The sequence below is a fragment of the Equus quagga genome, chromosome 1, assembly GCF_021613505.1.
Source record: "Equus quagga isolate Etosha38 chromosome 1, UCLA_HA_Equagga_1.0, whole genome shotgun sequence".
NCBI lineage: Eukaryota > Metazoa > Chordata > Mammalia > Perissodactyla > Equidae > Equus > Equus quagga.
In genome coordinates, this window is record NC_060267.1 from 168,853,362 (window position 1) to 168,875,156 (window position 21,795).

At 50.0% G+C, this 21,795-nt stretch overlaps 1 protein-coding gene across 1 annotated transcript in view; it reads right to left on the bottom strand.

Annotated features, from left to right (window-relative positions):
* KY (kyphoscoliosis peptidase) overlaps positions 1-19,434 on the bottom strand; it is a 43,579-nt gene extending 24,145 nt beyond the window's left edge. The window contains exons 1-4 of the mRNA XM_046646588.1: positions 19,106-19,434; positions 15,783-15,845; positions 11,941-12,003; positions 1,645-1,719 (exon numbers count right to left, since the gene is read on the bottom strand). Coding sequence (XP_046502544.1) covers positions 1,645-1,719; positions 11,941-12,003; positions 15,783-15,845; positions 19,106-19,241 — 337 coding nt within the window. The 5' untranslated portion in view covers positions 19,242-19,434. The remainder of the gene's footprint in view (positions 1-1,644; positions 1,720-11,940; positions 12,004-15,782; positions 15,846-19,105) is intronic.
* Positions 19,435-21,795: the final 2,361 nt, after the last annotated feature.

Genomic DNA, 21,795 nt, shown 5'->3' on the forward strand with positions numbered 1-21,795 from the left:
AAGTGGGGAGAGGGGAAGGCAGCTTGTGTGGAGCTCGAAACCCAGAAAGACCAAGTAATTATAAAATTATTCCTGGGGAATGTTCTAGGGCAATCAAATCCTATAAATCCAGGACTGTTACGGCAGAATGGTAACCAATTGTTATTAGACTCTATGGGCAACAGGAAAGAAATTTTTCCTGCTTATTTGAAACAAGATCAGGAAGATTCGGGTGGGCCCCTGTTGGAACCAGGAGGAGCTAGGGAGTGGGGCTGCTAAGGTGGGTTTTTTCTGCCCTTGAAGCCACTGTAGGCTGGAAATACAACAATGGAGGGTTGCAAATGTATCTAGGCCATTCTGAGGAACAATGGGCTTTTGTTTCTTGCACCTACATTTTGTTTCTGCAGTAGAGTGACAGGGGGTCAAAACAGTAGCCAGCATTTACTGCATCCTTACTGTGCCTGCCTTGTGCTTTATACTGACTATCTCATTTAACCTCACAACAATCCTATGAGGGACGTTGATTTACTTTCCTCCTTTTATAGATGAGGAAATTGAGGTCGAAAGAGAGGTTAAGCTACTTGCCTAAGGTCACAGAGCTGAGATCTGAACCCAGCTAGTTGACTCCCAGGGCCTGCCCTCTCTCCACCTGACTGCCCTCCTGAGGCCCTGACAGCCGAGGGCTGCAGGACTGGGCAGCCTTGGAGGAAGCACCTTGGCCCACAGAGTGGACACGGAGCGAACCTGAGCCTTGGCTGTTCTGCAGCCTCCATTCCTTGGCCGGCATTTCCCCAGGCCCTCTGTTTAGCCACAAGATGGACAGATGCAGGGAGATGACCGAGAAGGGAGCGGAGGAGACATCGTGGACCCGGGCCTGGGCCTGTGCGCACTGCAGAGAAGGCAGCCAAGGACAGTGGTGAAGAGCACAGGCTTCAGTCGGTGCTCTTAACTGACCCACTTCTGACCCACTTCCTAGCTGGTGACTTAGACATTATTTCACCTCTCTGAGCCTCATTTTGCTGATTTAAAAAGTGGGGATAATATGAGTATGTATCAAAGGGGGTTAAAAAATTAAGGAGGGGCCGGCCCGGTGGTGCAGCGGTTAAGTTCGTATGTTCTGTTTCGGCAGCCCAGGGTTTGCTGGTTTGGATCCTGGGTGCAGACATGGCACTGCTTGGAAAGCCATGCTGTGGTAGGCGTCCCACATATAAAGTAGAGGAAGATGGGCACAGATGTTAGCTCATGGCCAGTCTTCCTCAACAAAAAAGAGAAGGATTGGCAGCAGATGTTAGCTCAGGGCTAATCTTCCTCAAGAAAAAAAAAATTAAGGAATGTATAATGCTTAGCACAGTGCATGCCACTCTTTAGGCAGTCAATAAATGGTATGTAAAAACAATACCACCACTCGTGATGAAATTCATTTTTAGCTAAATGCCTTGTGTTACTCACACCTAATTACAGAGACTTAAGAACAGTGGTTGTTGGGTATGGAGAACAGAGTCTCCCAGGATGAAGCTGTCATACCTCTGCCTCTTTCCAGTGTGAAGGTCCAGGTCACTCCTCTACTTCCCCCCGGAAGATGGCCAGGCTGGGCTCTGGCCCTTCCAGCTGCCTTCAATCCTCCCTGCCAGACTTTCCCACACAAGCAGCTCTGTACGTACGTACATTTAGCCAAGGAGAACTTCTTGAGCAGCTGGGGCATGGCGTCTCGAGGGTGGACCTCCACAGTCAGCTGTGTCCCTGCAAAGGAATATGAGGTGATACTCTCAGCCAGATGCTGCCAGGAAAGGGTGCAACATCTCATGACAGATGTTTGAACAACAAAATTCAATTGGTTTTAGAACTGTCTTTTGAATATGCAAGTAATTCTTATTTAAAAATACACAAAACCAAAAAATAAGCAGAGAGTTTCAAGATCCGGGCAAGATGGAGTAAACATATTCCACCTTGTCTCTCCCACGGAATGCAACTGTAGACCTGGGGAAGAATGCATAGGGCAATGAATTGAGGACTCGGCAAAGTAAACGATAGAAGGGAAATTGGGGAAGATTAGAATTGAAAGCATAACCAAACTGGAAGGGAGTCTACCTTCCTCTCCCCCTAGGGGGTTACCTAGACTGGACTCAAAGGCAGCCCCAAACGCAGAAGTGCACACTGGGGTGCAGAGAAAAAATGCTCCAAGAGAAGCCCTTCCTTCCGGCCTTTGGAGGGACAAAAGGGAAGCTTTAAGAGTCAGAGAGAGTGGGAGAAATCCCCTGTTGTTTTTTTCTGTGTGACTCAGCCCCCAGGAAATCCTGTTGGTGGCAGTGCAGCAGTGCTTTTGGTGCCAGGCAGGCACCTAAGTCTGTGAGGGAGTGTACCAGAGAAGCTATGATTCCCAAGAGTGTGGGGCAAACACTCATTGTTTTTTTTCTCTCTCTGTTCTCCACTGATTGACTCCAGATTCAGACACAGTAGTGAGAAGTGTCTGGCAGAGTAGGGAAACTAAAGCCCCAGCTTTAGGGCTGGAGGAACAGAAAGTGGGTTATAACAAGGAGGGAGCTCAAGAAAGCAATTCCATAAAGTTACAGATGAACTCCTGTGGTCACCTCTGCATGGATGGATAGCATCTACGTTGTGCATGCATGATCTTATAGTAAACATCATATCGCAGTCTTTGAGAACTACACGATGGGGTAGACTAATTCCCAGACTGCTCACTGGTTGTGTGTGAGCAGGGTAGATCTGGATAGCATTGCAAAGGCCACAATCCATAATTACTCAGCTTAGGAAGACCCAGGAAAATCTCAACTTGAAAAGGAAAAGATAATCAACGGATACTAACCCCAGGAGACACAGATTTTGGAATTATCAGACAAAGCCTTTAAAACAGCTATAATGATCATGCTCTAACAAGTCAGAGCAAATAGCCTAGAAATCAATGGAAAGATAAAATATTAGCAAAAATTAGAAAATATAAAGAAGTAACAAGTGGAAATTTTAGAACTGAAAAATACAGCAGTTAAAAAATTCTCTGGATATACTCAATAGCAAAATAGAGGTGACAAAGGAAAAAGTCAGTGAACTTGAAGAGAGAACAATAGAAATTATCTAATATGAACAACAGAGAGAAGGAGTGAAAGGAGTCTCAGGGAGCTGTGGCACAGTACCTAAAGAGCTAACATTCGCGTCACTGAGATTCCAGAAGGACAGGAGAAAATAGTATGATGCAGAAAAAGTATTTGAAGAAATAACGACAGAAGAGTCAATGAAACCAAAAGCTGGTTCTTTGAAAAGATCAGCAAAATTGATAAGCCTCTGACCAGAGTGACCAGGACAAAAAGAGGTAAGGCACAGATCAGGAATCAAGACACCAATATCAGGAATGAAACGGGTATATCACTACAGACCAGACCCGATATATATTGAAGGAATAATACAAACAACTCTATGCACATAAGTTCTGCAGCTTAAATGAAGCGAATAAATTCCTCGAAAGCTACAAACTACCAAAATTCACCCCAAAAGTAGATAACCTGCATATTCCTATATCTATTTTTAAAACTAAATTTGTAGTTCAAAATCTTCCAAAAACAAATAAACAACAAACAAACAAATAAACGCCAGGCCCAGATGGTTTAACTGGCAAATCCTAATAAACATTCAAAAAGAAATTGCAGTAATTTTTCACAAGATTCTTTAGGAAACAAAAGAGTAGTGAATAGTTCATGCCCTTGTTATGAGGCCAGCATTAATCTAATACCAAAATCAGAGAAAGACAGTATAAGAAAAAATCACTACAGACCAATATTCCTTATGAACATAAACACAAAAATCCTCAACAAAATATTAGAAAACTACATCCAGCAATATAGTAAAAGAATAACACACCACAACCAAGTATGGTTTATTTTGAGAAGGCAAGGCTGGTTCCACATTTGAAAATCAATGAATGTAATTCACAATATTAGCAGCCTAAAGAAGAAAATCCACATGATCATATCAATTGATGCAGAAAAAGCATTTGACAAAATTTAACATCTATTCATGACAAAACCTCTCAAGAAACTAGAAATAGAAGGGAACTTCCTTAATCTGAAAAGAAGCATCTACCAAAAACCTGCATCTTAACAGCATATTTAATGGTGAAAAGTGGAATGCTTTCCCCCTGGGATTGGGAACAAGTCGTGGATGGCCACTCTCACTGTTCCTCATAAACATTGTACTTGAAGTCCAACCTAGTGCCATCAGTTAAGAGAAAGAAAGAAAGGTCATAAAGATTATAAAAGAAGAAATAAAACTCTCCTGTTCACAGATGACATGTCTGTCTACATAGAAAATCCCAAGTAATCTACAAAAGAAGTTCCTAGAACTAATAAGCAAATTTAGCACGGTCACAGGACACAACGTCAGAACCCCAAAATCAATTATATTTATATTGCTAATAAATGGCTAGAAATTAAATTTAAAAAATACTATTTTCCATAGCTCCAAAAAATGAAATACTTAAGTATAAATCTAAAAATAAATTGTAGGAACTGTATGCTGAAAACTAAAAAATATGATCAAACAAATTAAAGCAGACTTAATAAGTGGGGAGACATACCATGTTCATGAATTAGAAAGCTCAATATTGTCAAGTTGGCAATTCTCTCTAAATTGATCTATAGGTTTAATGCAATTTCAGTCAAACTCCTTGGAGGAATTTTGTAGATTGTAGATATAGGCAAGATGATTCTAAAATTTAGATAGAAAGATACAGGAACTACAATAGCCAAAGCAATTTTTTAAAAAAGATGGAGGACTCCAACTATCTGATTTTAAGATATATTATAAAGCTACAGTAATCAAAACAATGTGATATTTACAAAGGGATAGATAAATAGATCAATGGAGCATAATAAAGAGTTACAAAATAGACCCACATAATTACGGCAAATTGATTTTTTACAAAAGTGCAAAGACAATCTAATTAGAAAATGAGTAAAAGAACAGATATTTCACCAAAGAAGAGATTCCAGATGGCAAATAAACACATGAAAAGATGTTCAACATAATTAGCCGTTAGGAAAACGCAAATTAAAACCACAATGAGATATCACATCTATTAGAAGAATAATAATAAAAAAGTGATATAATATGCTGACAAGGTTGTGGAGAAATTGGCTCTCTCATACATTGCTGGTGGGATTGTGAACTGGTTCAGCCACTCTGAAAAACAGTTTGACCATTTCTTATAAAACAAAACATACACTTAACATAAAACCCAACAATTATACTCTTGGGTTTTTACCCCAGAGAAATGGAAGCTTATGTTCACACAAAAACCTATACACAAATGCTTATAGAAACTCTATTCACAATCACCCAAACTGGAAACAACCTAAATGTCCTTCAATGGGTGAGTGGATAAATACCCTGTGTACATCCATATCAAGGAATATTTCTTAACAATGTAAAGAAACTCTCAGGAGTGCTGGGAGGATGTGACTACAGAGTCCACACAGAGAACTTTTGGGGTGACAGAACTGTCTGTATTCTGATTGTGGTGTGATTACATGCATGGGTTAAAACTCAAGAATGCACACCAGAAAATTCTATTTTACTGTATGTTAATTTAAAATAAAATTTAAATTAAAAAAAACCCAAGTGAACAAAAAAGCCCAAGCAGAATTAAAGCAAAACAAAAACTTGAATTATACAGAAAGATACAAAATAAAAAGTGAACATCCTCTTTGTAACTTCCTTCTTCACTAACATCTTTACACTTCAGTGAATGTAGTCACATGTCATCATTTTAAATGGCTACGTAGTATTCCATTCTATAGACGTTTTTATAATCCATATAAGCAATCTCTTTCTGTTGGATATTTAACTTTTCCCAAATGTTTTGCTATTATAAACAGTGATGCAATGAACATTCTGATACGTATCTCTTTACAGACTTTTCAAATTAGTTCCTTTGAATTAATTCTTAAATGTGGATCAAACGGTATAGAGATTTTTAAGGCTTTTGTTAGATACTGGCAAGTTATTTTCATGAATGATTTTATCAGTTTATGATCACATCAACAGTGCAAGAGAAGGCCCATTTTGCTCATTCTTGCTGTGTTTGACTGCAAAATTGGCCACAATACTTTGTGCTTCCTCCCAATGAGAGGTCTTTTTTTCCTTCCCTTGAATTTGGGCTGGCCTTGTTATTTGGTTTGGCCAATTAGCATGTGGCAGAAGTGGTGTTGTGCAAACTCTGAGCTTAGGCCTCAAGAGACTTTGCAGCTTTTCCTCCCATTCTTGGGATTCCAACCACAACTGCCATGTGAATGGACCCAGGCTAGCCTGCTGCAGGATGAGAGACCACGTGGAACAGAGTAGAGCCATCTCAGGTGAGGCCATCCTAGACAAGCTGGTCTCCAGCCAAACCACCAGTTGACCACGAACACATGAGCAAGTCCAGCCAAGACCCGAGATCAGCTGGGTGTGGCTCACACAAGAAGGCCCAGCCAACTTGTAGACTTGTGAGCTGGTAAATGCTTATTATTTTAAGCCACTGAGTTTGGGGATGGTTTTAATGTAAAAATAGGTCACCCATACACCCACTGACATTTAATTCTTATCAATCCTTGAAATTTTTATCAATGAATAATTATATCTCGTTGTTTTTGTGTATTTCTTTAATTTTTAGTATAGTATTTTTTCATAGATTTATTTGCAATATAAAATTCTTTCTTTGTGAATTGACTATTTTCCTATTGATGTATTATTTTTCCCTTATTGATTTTGTAAGAGCTTTTTTATTAACCCTCTCCCTGCTAAATGTGCAATTATTTTTCACAGAATAACAATACTGACTTTCTTGTGTAGTTCATAAACTTGCTCTGTATGCCAAACAGGATAATTCTCAAATAATTCAAAAGATACAACATGGCCGGCCTCCTGAGGCATTACTTTGAAGGGTTAACATTCATTTTTGAGTGTGGCTCCAGCACATTAACTGTCAAAGAAAATCAGCCTGTGACTTTACAATTAAGACTTCAAGCATTTCAGAATTCAAAGTGTAATTCAGTTCTGGTCACAGGATTGAGTGCCATTGCCAACAGCAACTCTTTCCTGTGTGTCTTCCCATGATGCATGAGGCGTGGGCCTGTTCTCCTTTGCCTTTTCACTTTCTCCCCCTGATACATTCTGAGGTGTTCTTCAAAGCCGGTGCCAAGCGGTACTTGGCTGCAAGATGCCTTGTGAAAAAAGGATTTGAGAAACAAGCCCTTTCTCTCCCCTTTTGTGGGTTGCAATACACGCTCTGAGAAGTCCTGCAGCATAGAAGTCTATTTGACCCAGTACTACTGCGTGAAACACAATTTGGAAAATGCTGGACTGGGACAATCTCCATAAGCTTCTAGAAGCTGCAAAACTGAACAACTTGTTGGTTTAGGGCTCAACAGCAAACCTCTTCCCCAAACTCCTCATAACATCCAAGTATTTCCAACCACTCCCAATTCAGCCATATCTTTTTGTCAAAAAATGAGCGAGCTGAAAACGGAGATACTGGCAAACGCCTTTGAAGGGTGGGCATTGAGGCAGTCTCACACTCAGACAGAGCCCTGGCCGGGAAGCTCCACCCATCACCATTTCTAATCCCTTCTCTCCTTCCGCACTTCCTCTTCTCTCTCCCCTCTCCAACAGGGGCCAATGCTCCACATTCGCCTGAGTCCCACTTCCTGGCTCTCTCTCCAAGCAGTGCTGCCTGTCGGCACGCCCTCGGGGAAAACGGCAAAGCTCCCCACTCCCCAGTCTGGGTGGGACTGTGATTCCCCATCCTTTACAGGGGTGTAAGGGCACTTCGGGGAGGCTTCTCTGCTCCAGGAACCGGGCCTGGGTGCGCGGTCTCCAGGCAAACAGCAATCACAGTACAGCCCCATGCTTCCGAAAGGCATGGAGTGGTAAGAGTTTGCCAACCGTGACAGCCCTGTATCGAATAAAACTCTGAAGGAAAAGATTTAATTTGACCAATCTCCAATGACAAAGAGTGGAACATCATTTGGAGCAAAATTTAAAGTTAAGACCTAAATCCTAAGTGCAGTCGGACACCATTAGACTAATCTTAACAGTCACAGCCAAACCCAAAGGAGGCCCTTCCTGGGACTTTCGGCCACCTGGTGGCTCTCTCATGGCACCCCTTCCCAGTTCTATCAGTTGTCACCCAAATATCATTTCTGAAGCTGCATTTTTGGCTGTTTTAGTAAAAGTGTATTCGTGATTGTTTTCTGCCTCCCCTAAGGAGTGGCTCCCAGGCCCTTTTCCCACACGCCATGGGCTCTGCTTCCCTTTCCCTGCCTCTCAGAAATGGAGAAGCAGCTCCTGTGCGTACTGCCTCAGGCCTGCCTATTACCCAGTCAGGAGAGTTCTCCCGCCAACAGCTTCTCTCCAGCTCTCTTCAGGTTTGAATCAGGATTTGTGTAAAGGCCTAATTTGCTCAGAATACCTAATGCAAAGATGGCAAACAGATTTCATGTTGTTCATTAACCCTGACTGATTGGAAGTGGCTGCCTGGAGCGCTGATCAATTAGCAAAGACTGTCAGGGATGTGTGTGTGCACGAATGCGAGTGTGCACACACACGAGTGTCTATGTGTGTATAGGGGCTGTGGGATTCATGTCAGATATTTGCCATCATTGATTTAAGGTGCTCATTAATTCTTTCTAGAACTGGCTGCCACATTTACACCCTGAATTCTTTGTCCTGGAATGTTTTCCTGCAGTAGCTGAGCATCAGGAAACTTCAGCTGAAGCGTTTATAATTTCAAAAACCCCCTTAAATAGCCCCTGGATAGGTGTTCAACAGAGATGTGCTGTGGTTTCTGCCCAGGGTGTAGTAGTCAGCTTTAGCGCAGGAAGTGGTAAGCTCTGACATCCCGGAAACAGCAAGCTGGATGGTGACAGCGACAGCCCAGCTCTGAAGAACCCTCATCAGGTACTGCTGGACACAGTGAAAGCCCCGCTCAGCAGCTCTAGTGATGAGATGACAACTGACCGTGCCAGGGCTCAGGGCTGAGACCACTGGGGCACCAGGCGGGGTGTGTGACGAAGGGCGTCTCTTGCAGCCCTGAATGACCTCCGCTTCCCCTGGGCTCTCAAAAACGCAGGGCCACTCACGATTCCTTCTGCAGAATGGAGCTCCTCAGGGATGTCCCAGGTCTGGAAACATGACAGTTTACTCTAGGGCATGCACGATCAAAGAGGGCAGAGTGTCTCCATGAGGATAAGAGCGGAGGATGACCCGGCAGGATGAAGCCTCAAAAGGAAACTGGCTCCTCACGAATGACTTTCTGGGTGAAGTCACGGGGGTCCAGTGACCACTCTGCTCTCTTTCAGCCCACACACCCATTACAGATTAATCTCCTGAAGCCCCCTTCCCCATGAGGTCCAAGACTCCAATCATCTTTTTGGCAACACGTGCATGAAGTCTACCATTGATGATGAGGTGAGGAGGAGGGAAAAAGCAAAACCATTCTGGCTGACAAGTTCTGACTGAAATCTTGGATTTCTTGTTGGGGGAGGTATGGAAGGTATTGCACCCTACTTGGCCCCCCTAGATTGGTCCCTGCCCCGTGTGGAAGGAGGTGGTATGATGGAGTAGCTAAGCACTGGCTCTGGAAGTGCACACACATTGGTTTAACTTCCAGACCTGGCACATGCTAGTTGTGTAACTTCAGGCAAGTTACTAAAACCTCTCTGGGCCCCCATTTCCCCGTCTGTAAAATGGGGATAACCAACCACACAGGTGGTTGTGGGGATTAAATGAAGTGAACCACAAAAGGGGCTTAGGTCAATGACTGGCCCACACCAAGTGTCGCCCCTGTGGCACTGTTATTACTGTGATATAAAGAATTTCCGAGAAAGCTTCTCTGGGGACTTGTGTGGTCCTTAGAACCGAGCTCATGAATTTCAAGGCTCATTGGATGAGAAGGAAAATGGCACATGGAATAACAATGTCCCTGGTCACTATTGTCTAAAGTGGTAGGCATGTGGTCGCTGGCACTGGCCCCAACCTCAACAGAGCCAGAGCTGAATTCTTCACATTCCTTCTCCAAACTGCTCCTCCTGAATCTCCCCGTCTCCATCCTCAGGTCCCAAACCTTAACTCCTCTCTTTCCCTTATGCCCTAGAGCCGCGCCATGGGAAAACCTCTCTTGCCTGCATTATCATGATGCCTCCTAAGTGGTCTTCTTGCTTCCACCCTCGCCTTCTTCTGTTTACTCTCCACCAACTGGAGGCTGTCACATCTAAAACCATGTCTAAAACCATAACGTTTTCCAATCACACTCAGAACAGAAGCCAGCACACAGGCCCTGCAAGACCTGCCCTGTGTCCTCTCTGACTCACCTCTACTACCCCCACCTCACCCACGCCCCTCCAGCCACAGTGGCTCCCTCCTCCCTGAACAGGCCAGCAATGCTCCTGCCTGGGGCCCTCTCCCCGGTGCTCCCTCTGCTGGAAGCTCTTCCCTAGATGTCCACCTGGCTTGCTCTCTCATCTCCTCCTTTACTCAGATGTCACCTTCTCGGGGAGCCTTTCTCAACTACTCTATTTTAAATCGTCCCCCATGGTAGGCTGAACAACGGCCCTTAAAGATAGCCATGTCCTAACCCCAGGAACCGGTGACTGTCACCTTATATAGCAAAGGGGACTTTGCAGAAGTGATTAAGAATCTCCAGATAGGAAGATCATCCTGGATTATCTGGATGGGTCCAATGTAATCACAAGGATGCTTATAAAAGAGAGGCAGAGGGAGATCTGATACTTATATGGGGAGAAGACAATGTGAGAATGCAAGCAGAGACTGGAGTGATGCCCTGCCTCACCACCTGCTAGTGCCTCTCCGCGGGATGCTGGCTTAGCCCGTCTTTCAGACAGCAGTTCCCCGAGAGGCCCCGAATGTTCCAGGGCCTCCAGAGATGTTCTATTTCCAGGAGCCACCACTGCTCCCTGGACGTGATTAGACAATTTCTGTACAGCTTAGGATATCAGCGCTGAGAGCAACCGTGGGGAAATCTTAGGGCCAAGCCTCTGAGAGCTTGCAGACACCAGGCTTTGAGTCTTTAGTGCAGAGCAAGAAACCACAGCAGGGGCGAGGGGAGTGCGGAGTGGGGGGTGGGGGTCTCTAACCTGGCCTCACCTCCAGCTGTAGCTGTGAAGCCCTCCTGTCTCTACCCCACCGTATTCTCAGATCTGATCAACTGCACAGTCACCACGGTGAGGCCCTCACCTGCCCTCCCGGAGCCCCCAGAACCTGTCCCGGCAAAGCGAGGATTCCCAGGAAGGGCCCTCTCACTCCCCACTGCTGAGTTAAACCCCTCCCTGGGTGGAAGGCCCTGGAAGGCTGAGTGGTGGGAGCAGAGGCGAGGGAACCACCATGACTCAGAAGAAGGGAAGGCTTGGACACCATGAGCCGGCAGGAGGAGGCCGGGTTCTGGGGGCTGTGGAAGCAGAGCTGTGTGAAAGTTAACAGCTGAGGCCTTGGTGGTGGTTGGGGAGGTCAGACTGCCCCAGCTCTGCCTCCTGCTGGCCATGTGATCTTGGACACAGGACAACCTTTCCAAGCCTCAGTTTACTCAGGTGTAAAATGAGAATAGTAAGAGTACCAATGATAGGATTGTTGTGAAGTTCAATTTACACGAGAATAATCATGTGAATGGCCTGGCAGGGTGCCTGGCACATGGTTAGCACTCAATAAATGTCAGCCATAGTGATGACAACAAGGGTGTGATGATTACTCCAGTGGGTTCTGCGGCCCAAGGACTTTATTCCTCGATCCCACAACACTATGCGGCCTCTCACTGCTTCCCATGGGATGGGGGAGAGGGAAAGGGGGCTCCAACATCCACCGGCAGAGAGGACCCTGCTCCCTGCAGTTGGCACTCTGTACTGGCCGTCTCTGGCTCACAGCAGCCGAAGGAGAGGTCACGGGCAGTGTCAAATCCCTTACCTTGGTTGTCGTAGGAAGTGATGATCTGGGTCTGCTGAGGATGCTGCTTCTCTGCCAGGTTTCCTATTTAAGGAAGACAGAGAGACCGGCAGTGACTACTGGGATCACAGTGGAATTTTCCCTGGGCAGAGCAGAGAGCTGTGTGTGTCTGCAAAGAAAGGCAGGCCCTTTCTTTCAAAGAAAGGGTGGTGGCCAAGCTCCTCCCAGGCCTGGCCCAAATGCATGCACACCCCCATGGCGTGCACACCCCCACAGTGTGCACACCCCCATGGCATGCACATCCCCACGACATGCACACCCACATGGCATGCGCACCCGTGAATCAGCACACTGACACACCTGAATGCAGAGGCAAATGCCTGGGAGCCCATGTGCACACACCCTCATACCTCTCAGCGGTGCCAGCACGGGCTGGGTTTCTTCCCAAGAAGCTGAGGAAGTGTCCTGTGGGCTAGGTAACCACAACTCCTGACTTCAGTGTCGCCAGGCACAGTTCCCACAGTGCACAGGGATGCCCCGCTGATCTTCCCACCTTTCTGTGCAGCGGGCTGGAGGGCCCTATCCCGATTATACAGCTGAAGAGCCTGCAGCTTGGACTGGTCACCTTTTTGTCAGGGAGGGTCAGACCTGGGACTTGAACTTCAAGTCTCTTGACTCCTAGCTCAGCCTGCTGCCTCCCCCTGAGAAGACTAAGCGGGTAGCCTTCCTGGTTCAGCTTGACAAACATTTGCATGGCAGCCCCATGCGAAAGCTCTCTCTGCACACTAGCGATAGGTATGTCCCCAGGACACAGAGCTGTCCTCAGAGCCTAGTGCAGGCAGGCTGCTGTGGAGAGATGCCCAGTTCCTGTGATGGGCATGAAGGGGAACCTGCAGGCTTACCTGCCCCTCCTACAGGAGGCACCACCTTTCCTGCATCTCTCCCTTCACAGCTACTGCAGTAGCCTGCCCTCGCTGAGACTGCCCTTGAGCCTCTGCTTCAGAGGGGCTCGGGGAGGGGCTGGGGAAGGGCCAGGGTCATGGCAGCAGGAGGTTCCCACGCCACTATCACCCTGGCCTGCCATATTCTCCCCTGGCCACCTGCTGGTCTGCAGAAAGGCTGCCACTGGAATTGACCACTGGGACCTGTGCCTGAGCCTGGAAACAAGCACGCCTCTGAGGTGCCGGCCTAACCAGGCTCCATTCAGATGACATGCCCTGTGTACCCGACCAGATCTGCCACTCAGTGCTTCCCACTCAGTTCCCAGTGGGCTGGACTTAGGATCCACCTGGCAGGGTCCTGCCCTGGAGAAGCCTGCCTGCTCCAGCCTTCTCCTACAAGCAGGCCCAGCCAGGCCCCTCAGCCCCCCAGGGCATGTTGGTCAGTCGGCTGAGGGCCACGTCCACTGCGTGCGCCAACCCAGGGTGATGTGGTATGCTGGGTTGGAGCTCCAGGCCAGACTCAGGCGAGGACAGGGAGGCCACCTCCTGCGGGCACAGCTGGCTGCAACTCTGCTCCACTGGCCGAGGGAGGAAACAGGATCTGGGAAGGGAATCCTCAAGGAGGGTGATTGGCTGGCGTAGCTGCTCTGGGGTATTTATAGTCAGGGCTGCACAATTGGTTTCCCTGTAGCTGTGGGGTGTCAGTCCCTTTGCTGCTAGGCAGACTTCAGCCAGGACCAAGGAAAGCAGCCAATCACAGCAGGGAAGGCCTGTTGCTGGGCAAGCTAGTTGGGGTTGCTCGGCCCAAACACCTGCTGCTTGGAAAAGTCTGGAGCACTCCAGGCTCCCCCTCCCTGCCAACGCCCAGGCCCAAGGAGTGCATAGGCAGCAAGAGGGGGGACATGTGCCCTTTTGGATCAACCCCACATTCAGCCACATTTGTGCACACTCCACCAGCACAAGCCGTCAGCTGCTTCCTTGTCAGATGAGAGCCATCCAGTTTCCAGGGCCGGGCTGCCTGCAGGTAACCAGGGCTGGGGGCCTTGGGCACCAGCAAGGCGAGCATGTACCCAGAATCCCGCCATCAGAAAACACAAAGAGAAGCTGTAATCTTAATTTCTGCGTGCATGCAAACATGCCATTTGAAAAATGAATAAAATTTTACTTTAAATTACATCTATGGGTGGAGTGGTGGACCCATCAACTTTTCCAGGCTCACAGTCTCTGTAGAGCCCCTCTCCAGCATTTACCTGAAACTCTCTGTTCTCAGGTAGTTTTGCAAGAACTACTTTAATCACCCTCTTTATCGGCTGCACATTGCACTAAGACTCACTTCATGTCTTCTAGAATAGTTTTGTGTGTCCTGTAATAGTTACCCTGTCCCTTTGTGTTTTGTTGTATTTTTCTAACTTTCCCCCAAACCAGAACCTTAAAGATGGCAAAAATAGGATGAACTCAGTGTGTTTCTATCCTCTTCTGATGTAATAACATGCCTAAGAAGCCACAAGATGGATGTCAGACAACTCAGGCAGGAAGGAGAGCCGCCACCAATGAAGATGCTGCGTCTCTCTCCTCCCATTTCGGCCTGTTCCCCCACTCACCCACTCGCACCCTGGCCCAGCACGCCTGCCTGCATGGGCTGCTGTGCATCTCTGTGGCTGATTCGTCTCTGGAGGCCTGATTCTTAGTATAATTCTCACCAGCCCACAGCAGAGCTTTGCTGACTGCGGCCAGGGCTGGTGCATCTACTATCTGAGGGCCCTGACAGCAAGGTTAAGGAAGCTGTTCTGCCCATGGATGCCCGTCAGCTGGGACTCAGAGGGGTGGTCCTCAGGGGGGTGTCTTGAGGATGACTGGTCCCCATGCACAAGGCAAAGGACACACCTTGGCAAGCTCTTCACTTTCAGGGTGTCAAGACTCGACTGTAGTGAATGGCCACCCCCCTGAGGGCAGGGATTCCTGACTGTCTTGTCACTGTTTCATCCCCAACAATCAGAATCCTGCCCAGCACAGAGTAAGCACTGTAGACCTTTATTGAGGGAATGAATGAATGAATGTACTTTGGAACGTCATCCTTCCCGTTTGTTACTGTCAGAAGGATGGCCGAGCTTGTTCAGTTGTGGTCCTGTTTCCCCTTCTCTGGAAGGTCATAGAGGTGGTTCCTTCACCCTGGCATGAAGTGATTCAATCCTCCGATCTGGGGTGTGACTGAGCCCCCTACTGGGCCCTGGGATTGCAGATCTGATTCTTATTAGAACCCTCATGGGCCCACGGTGCGGTGTCACTGATGTTTGCTCCTGGAGGCTGAGCTAGAGACTCTCTGGTGGGCACAGAATAAGGGCCAGCACGGTCAGTCCACACATAGCGTGCCCAGAGAGCTCTCAGCCTGCAGGGCAAAAGACACCTGGCACTAGTGAGAGGAGGCTTTGGAAGCTGACTTCTCTCAGATCTTATTGTATTCTCCGTCCCGGGCCAGCAGGGAGCTACAGAACCCTTGACTGGCATCTCCCCAGGCCTCGAGTAATACCGTCCCCAGGCAGGCTGCTGTCCTCTCTGCTGGGAAAAATTTTCAAAAGATGGATGCCCGCATGGTGTGAGCAGCCCCGCCTCCCGCAGGAACACACCCAAATCTCACCCACCCAAATGACACAAGTCCTTCCCTACAGCTCAGCCAGCAAACAGTTGGGTGCTCAAGCTTCCGGCATTGCTCCCCCAGCAACAGCCTCAAGGACCTGATGCCAGGGAAGACTTTCCAGGGTCACAGTGGCCCCAGAGGCCTGGATGAGTCATAAGCAGCCACTTTCTGGGTGGTTAGATGTCTAGAGCCAGTCTTCAAACACGTGACCCAATCCTTCCAGTCCTCCTCCAATGAGCTGAATTCCAGAGATTGAAAGGAAAATGAAATGAAAAGAGAGAATTTACCATGCAGCTCGTTCCCTTCTAATTTCTGCCATCTCCGGAGTCCGTTTCCGATGCCCTGGAGCCCTGAGAAACAACAAGGACTGGCGTGAGTCTCTGTGGAGAAGAGACTCAGGCCAAGGGAATGAAGACCTGGTGGCAAAGGGTTAAAGGGAGGCTGGTGGAGCCTGGCTGTCTCCGGATCCGAGGGAGGCTGCCTGTGAATGAGATGCAGTTTGGGGAATGAACCCTTAACATTTAAAACGTTTTTAAAAAATACTAAATCAGTAGTTTTCAAGGGTGGTGGGGTCGGTTATTAGGATCATCCAGGGAGATTTTCCACAATACAGGTCCCATTTTTCACTCTCACATCTCCACTGCATAAACGTGGAAGTATTATTGTAGAAGACACTTGCCATTCATTTTGCCTGCCTATTTCTGTATGTGGGGAATCTTCCACTTTTAAGATTCTTGATGTGGGGTGGGGGTGGGCAAAGACTGCCTATCCGAATGGGAACTGAAAGTGATAGCTGCCCCCTATCCCAGCCTCCCTTGCAGCTAGAGCATGGACATGTGTGGCCCATGCATGGCCAATCAGAAGCACCCGTATCCAACTCTGTCTTGGGACCTGGTGATGCCACAGTGAAGGGGATGGAAGCTCTCTCTCTCTCCCTGGTGGCGGCTGGAAGTGGTGGCTGCAAGGTCGAGTTCCCAGCCCAGAACTGGCATACATTCTGGCAGCGTGAGCAGCTGCAATAAAATCAAGTTCCTGGCATGGAAGGAGCATCTAGTGCTCCTTGGTGGCAGTGAAGGTTTCCTTACCAGACGAGCTCTGCTGTGCAACTAATGGCACTGTTCCTAGAAGCTCAGCCTCAAGCCTGGTTCTCCAGCCCTTTTAGCCACTCAGAGGCCTCTGTCGCTTTCTGACACCCTTCTTTTCTGCAGAGTCCTCCACAGTCAGTGTCTGGGGCTTCCCACTCGAAACCCTCACTGACACACTGATGGAGTGGAATGCACATGTCACATCGACTTTGGGGATAAAACTTAAGACCTCGAAGCTCTTTCAGACTCGGTGCAGGCGGCTTAGGCTACCTCCTCCATGGCCAGGGGAATACGCGACAGGAGTTGAGGGCTTCCAGGCCCGTTTTTGAAAAGTTCTGCTCTAAGGGACTGGCTAGGAAAATGCTAGGGCCCCAGAGGAAAGGGGAGAGGGCACCTGCTGGCCTTGCAGCCCACATGCCTGTGCACACACTCCTTGCCTCCTTGTTCCTCTGACTCTTCTCTGCCACAAGGACACAGCAGAAGAGCCACTTGGCCACATCTTCACTCAGTCCTCTGTATAGTGACAGTATCTGAGCTTCACTCTTTTCTGATGTGGAGCTCAGGCCCTTCTTTGCAGAACCAAGGAAGATTCACTCCCCAGCCGAGGGCCTGGGGCGGGGAGGAGACAGGAGGAGACGCCTGGAGGTGGGTGTGGGTGAGTTTTGGATTTGTGCACCATCAGTCAACAGAAGGCCTTGGAACAAGCTAGTTTTGTTCAGTGTTTCCCCTCCTCCGGTCATGTCCCAAGGAGTGGGCCTGCAAGCTGGCATAGCCAGGGGTCTCCTGGACATCACCACTACCCAGACAGCCCTGGAGGCCACGCACTGTCCCTCTTCTCTGCTCCGGTGCAGAACTGTCTGTGAATAAGTGACACAGGTCTCCCCAGTGCCATAGTGTTTAGGAGAAATGTCCGTCAGGAAAATATTTGGAGAAAAATATCAGCAGAAAAGGCTCAGCAAGCAGGGGTCTTCTTTCCCTGAGTCACGGTCATGAGTGTGAAGTGCGTTGGTCTGGAGCCATGAAGGTTTTGTGCTAGGCATTGGATACTTCTCGGAGCCGTCCTGATCCCTGGCATTTCTGGGGCTTCTCTGTGTTCTTCGCCCTCCCTTTCTAGTGTTAGAGCCGTTCAGAGAGATGTGGTCAGAGGCGGAGAGGGAGGTGGGGCTCGTGGGCTGACCCAGAGCTGGGCCTCATGGGGGCCCTCTGGCCTTGCCACACACTGGGGAGGCCATCTGGACAGCGTGCGTGTAGCAGGAGCAGCCTCATTTCTATCAAGTAGCCAATGGCCTCTGCCAATTTCCTTATTAAATACCCTGGGCAGGCCATTTTCCCTTCTCCAGGAGCACTTCTGAGAACTACAGGACCAACTAACCTAAACAACACCTGGCCCTCAAATCCCTCCTGAGACTGGAGTGCCTGTCAATGTGCTCAGCTCTCCAGAATCTATTCTTTCTCCTGCCTGACTCCCCAGAGGTCACCAGGAGCTATGCGGCAGCTCCAGCCTGTGTGGTTCATGGGGGCAAAGCCATTCCTGGCACCATTGCTCCAGTGGGGCAGGTGGAAGGTAGATGTTCAGTGTGCACAGGGGCTCCGGGAAAAGAGGAGCCTGGAGCAGACTCCAAGGAGCTCTGCAGCTGGAGGGGAGGAGGGAGGCAGAAGTGTGTGGGCTGTCAAGCATCACTCCCAAAGAACTGGTGCACGTCAGCCTGATGCATAGGCACACCAGGCTTGGCCTGGGTTCCCGAGAGCTTCTTCATAGACCCAGGAGGTTCGCAGACGTTTGAGGGGGCTTATTTAACCTCTGCTATCATCCATCTGTACTCTCTTCACATGTCCTCTCCTCTGGAGAATACAGATGCCTGGGTCCTACTTTCCACCATCGCTCCATAAATGGTCACTGTATATATATAGTCTCCCCTTCCCCAGAAAGTCTGTAGCACAGGTAAAATGACTAGATAAGGGCAGGTGGGGAGAGCAGATTTCAAGCTTACCCCTGCCCAAGGCTGTGTGCCTTTTACATCTTTTACGCCTTCTACAGGAGGAGGCTGGGAGAGGGCTCAAGAAAGGGGAAACAGAGGCTGAGTTGTGCAAGGACACTAAGGGAGCTCCCCATTTCGAAGTCCAACTCAGCACACAGATTCCCCTGGGTCCCCTGTGCCCTGCACTGCGCCGTGTGGGGAGCAGGACTCGGCCACCCAGGGGTCAGTCCTGAGGCTCTGGCCCCCTTTCTCTAGGGCGTCTTCCAACCCTGATCTGCACCCTTCAGAGTCTGGAAGGAAACTGGCTGCCCGGGGTGACAGAAGCACCCACAGGCCTGCACAGGGAGTCAACCCGGGGCAATCACGCGGCTGCGCGTTGCCACGGGACGCCAGAGCCACAGCGCGGAGGCGCAGGCAGCCATGGGGAGAGGGTCGGTCTCGCTGACCTCGTTCGGGGGCGCGTGGGGCTCCCCCCGGCGGGCAGGCCCTGGGGCGAGGAGGCCGAGGTGCCCGGGGGTCCAGGGGCCCATGCCGGGCGCGCTTTACCTCCTCTGCGCTGGAGCAGCGCGCCCGGGTCCGCCTGCCTGTCCGAGTGCGCGCCCTGCGCGGCCCGCCGCTTCTCCGAGTGCACGATCAGCAGCATGTCGATGGACACGGAGTTGCTGTCCTTCTTCAGCTCCATGGTGCCGCCTCGCTCCGCGCCGGCGCGCCGCTGCCGCTCGTGAGGCTGCTGCGCTGCAAATGGCCCCGTGCGCGCCGCTGGCCGGCGCGGGAGACGGCGAGGGCGCGGGAGAGGGCGCTCCCCCGCCGCCGGGCCGCTGGGCGCCGCGTTTCGCTGACTCTGCCAAACACGCCATTAGAGCCCGCCTGGGAGGGCGCTACCCTAATGAAGCGGCTCTAAGTCACCTTTGAAAGGAAATCCCCGGGCCGAGCCCGACCTGCACCCAGGTCGCAGCCGGCAGGGGCCGCCCGCTCCAGAGCCTCCTGCCCGCGCCCCCGGCCTCCTACCCTGTGCGCTTGAAGCGCTCGTCCCGGCTGCAGGGCTGCCGGGCGCTGCCTCATCCCCGCCGTCTCCGCGGGGCTTCCCGAGAGGCCCGAAGCGGACCTCCTGAGAAGGCCACGGCAAATACAGAAATCGCTCAGCGCTGTCAACAGGGAGAGGCAGTTCAGGAAAAGCAAACACAGCAAGGGGCTCAGACTGAATTGCAAGGGATGGAGAAGTTGGCCAAGTTTTGGCCTTGGCCCCACTCCTTCCCCAGGTGGGTTTTGGAGGTCGACGGCTCCCTCTGAAGAGGAACATGGGTGAGATGTTGGGGTCAGGACCTCCCCACCCCATTATGGCCCCACCAGAACCTGGAACATGCCCACTGGCGTCAACCTAACAGTTCTCTCTGGGCTGAAGTGAACGTCTTAACATCTCTGTTCCTTCCAGCAGCCTGGCTCTTGCTCATGGGGAGGGGAGCGGGGAGGGGGGAGGCTGGGTGCAGGGAGCAGCTTGCCCCTGCCATCAGGGAGCTGGACCTGACAGCCCATCTATTTTTAGCGGCCACAGCAGCAGGGCCTTTGGCTCTGGATCTCAGGAGTGTTTATAGAGGCATCTGCCTGGTAGCCCTTGGCACAGTGGGTCCACCTGGCTGGGGCCAGTGCCCTAACTTAAGTTTCCACCATTAATAAATACCATGCACGTGGAGGCCTTTGCTCTGGGACCCTCCTCACTGTGGACTGTAGTGACCTCACCTTGCAGCGTGGCCCCTCTGCGCTCCCACCTTCCCCTGGGAGGCAGACTGTATGGCACAGGCCTGGGTTCCAGGCCCAGCTCTGACACTTGATGCCCATGTGACCTTGGATAAGCCATTTCCCCTCCATTTTCTCACACTTATCATGGGCATCATACACATTCTCACAGGGCTGTTGTGAGAATGACGTGCGCATGAGGTGCCTGGCACATGGTAAGGAGCCTCCAAATGGTAGCTGTCATTCTTACTTCATTTTAAGGGTGAGGAAAGGGACAGGTGACAAGTCAGTGATGGAGCTGGGAGTCACACAGCTGCACCCTCAGACTCTGAAGATTTCCCCGCTGACTGTGGCTCACAGCTTGGTTGCCTACAGGCAACTGTAAAGGCCACCACCTCATTGCATCACCACTGTCCCCTCGCCCACTGGGCATCTGATGAAAGGAGAGGCCACTGGCTTCTAACAGGGTTGACTGGAGTCCCTAGAGAGCTGAGCTGCAGGACCAGTGGGTGTGGGTGACTCCCAAGGCAGGTTTCCTCATGCAGCGAGTCCTGTCCTGTCCTGTCTGCATGTATGTGTGCGCACATGCACGCTCACTCTCTCTCTCTCTCTCACACACATACACACACGCGAGCGTGTGCACACACACACACACACACACGGCTGGGAGGCTGGCTAAGCCTTGCTGCTCTCTTGATGGCTGGGGAAGTAAGAGCTATGGATTATTCGAAGCTCCTGGGGTCTCCAAGGTTGCCCAGGCAGCTCTCTGGTCCCAGTGTCCCCTCACCTGACCTGGGACAGTGGGGCCTACCTCCTCCGAGGGTGCAGATCCCAACAGAAGCTCTTGTGCAGCACCTTTCATTCCTGAATGGGGCTGAGAGGGGGTACAGGAAGCTGAAGCCCCCTTACCTGACATTTGCGTTCCAACCCCTCACCCTTATTCCCCTGCTGGAGAGGAGCTTGCTCACCATGGCACTCCCTCCCAGAGCTGCATCTGGGGGAGAAGATGATGAGCTGGAAACGTGCCAGCCAGAGGTCCAGGAAGACAGTCTCAGGGCCTTCTGCCTCTCCAGGATGTCTGAAAACAAATCCTTTGCAGCGGGGCTTCTCATCCATGGTGCTATGGACATTTGGGCCAGAGAATTCTTTGTTATAGGGGGATGTCCTGTGCATTGTAGGCTATTTAGCAATATCCCTGGGGCCAGTCTACTAGATGCCAGTAGCTCCTCCTTCCCAGTTGTGGCAACCCAGAATGTCTCCAGGCATTGACATATGCTCCCTGGGGGACAAAATTGTAGTGAGAACATTGCTTTGGAGCAAACTCATGAAATAGGAGGCGTGTCATCTTGACTGCCATGGGAGATGCTGCTGCTGCTCGATCCCCATGCTGCCCAGACCCTGGACCCACTCCCCAGAGGCTCCCACCCATGGTCCTCAGTCCAGCAGCTGGCTTCTTAGGGCCTGTAGAACTGCTTGCTGCCGGGTGCAGGGGCAGAAAGATG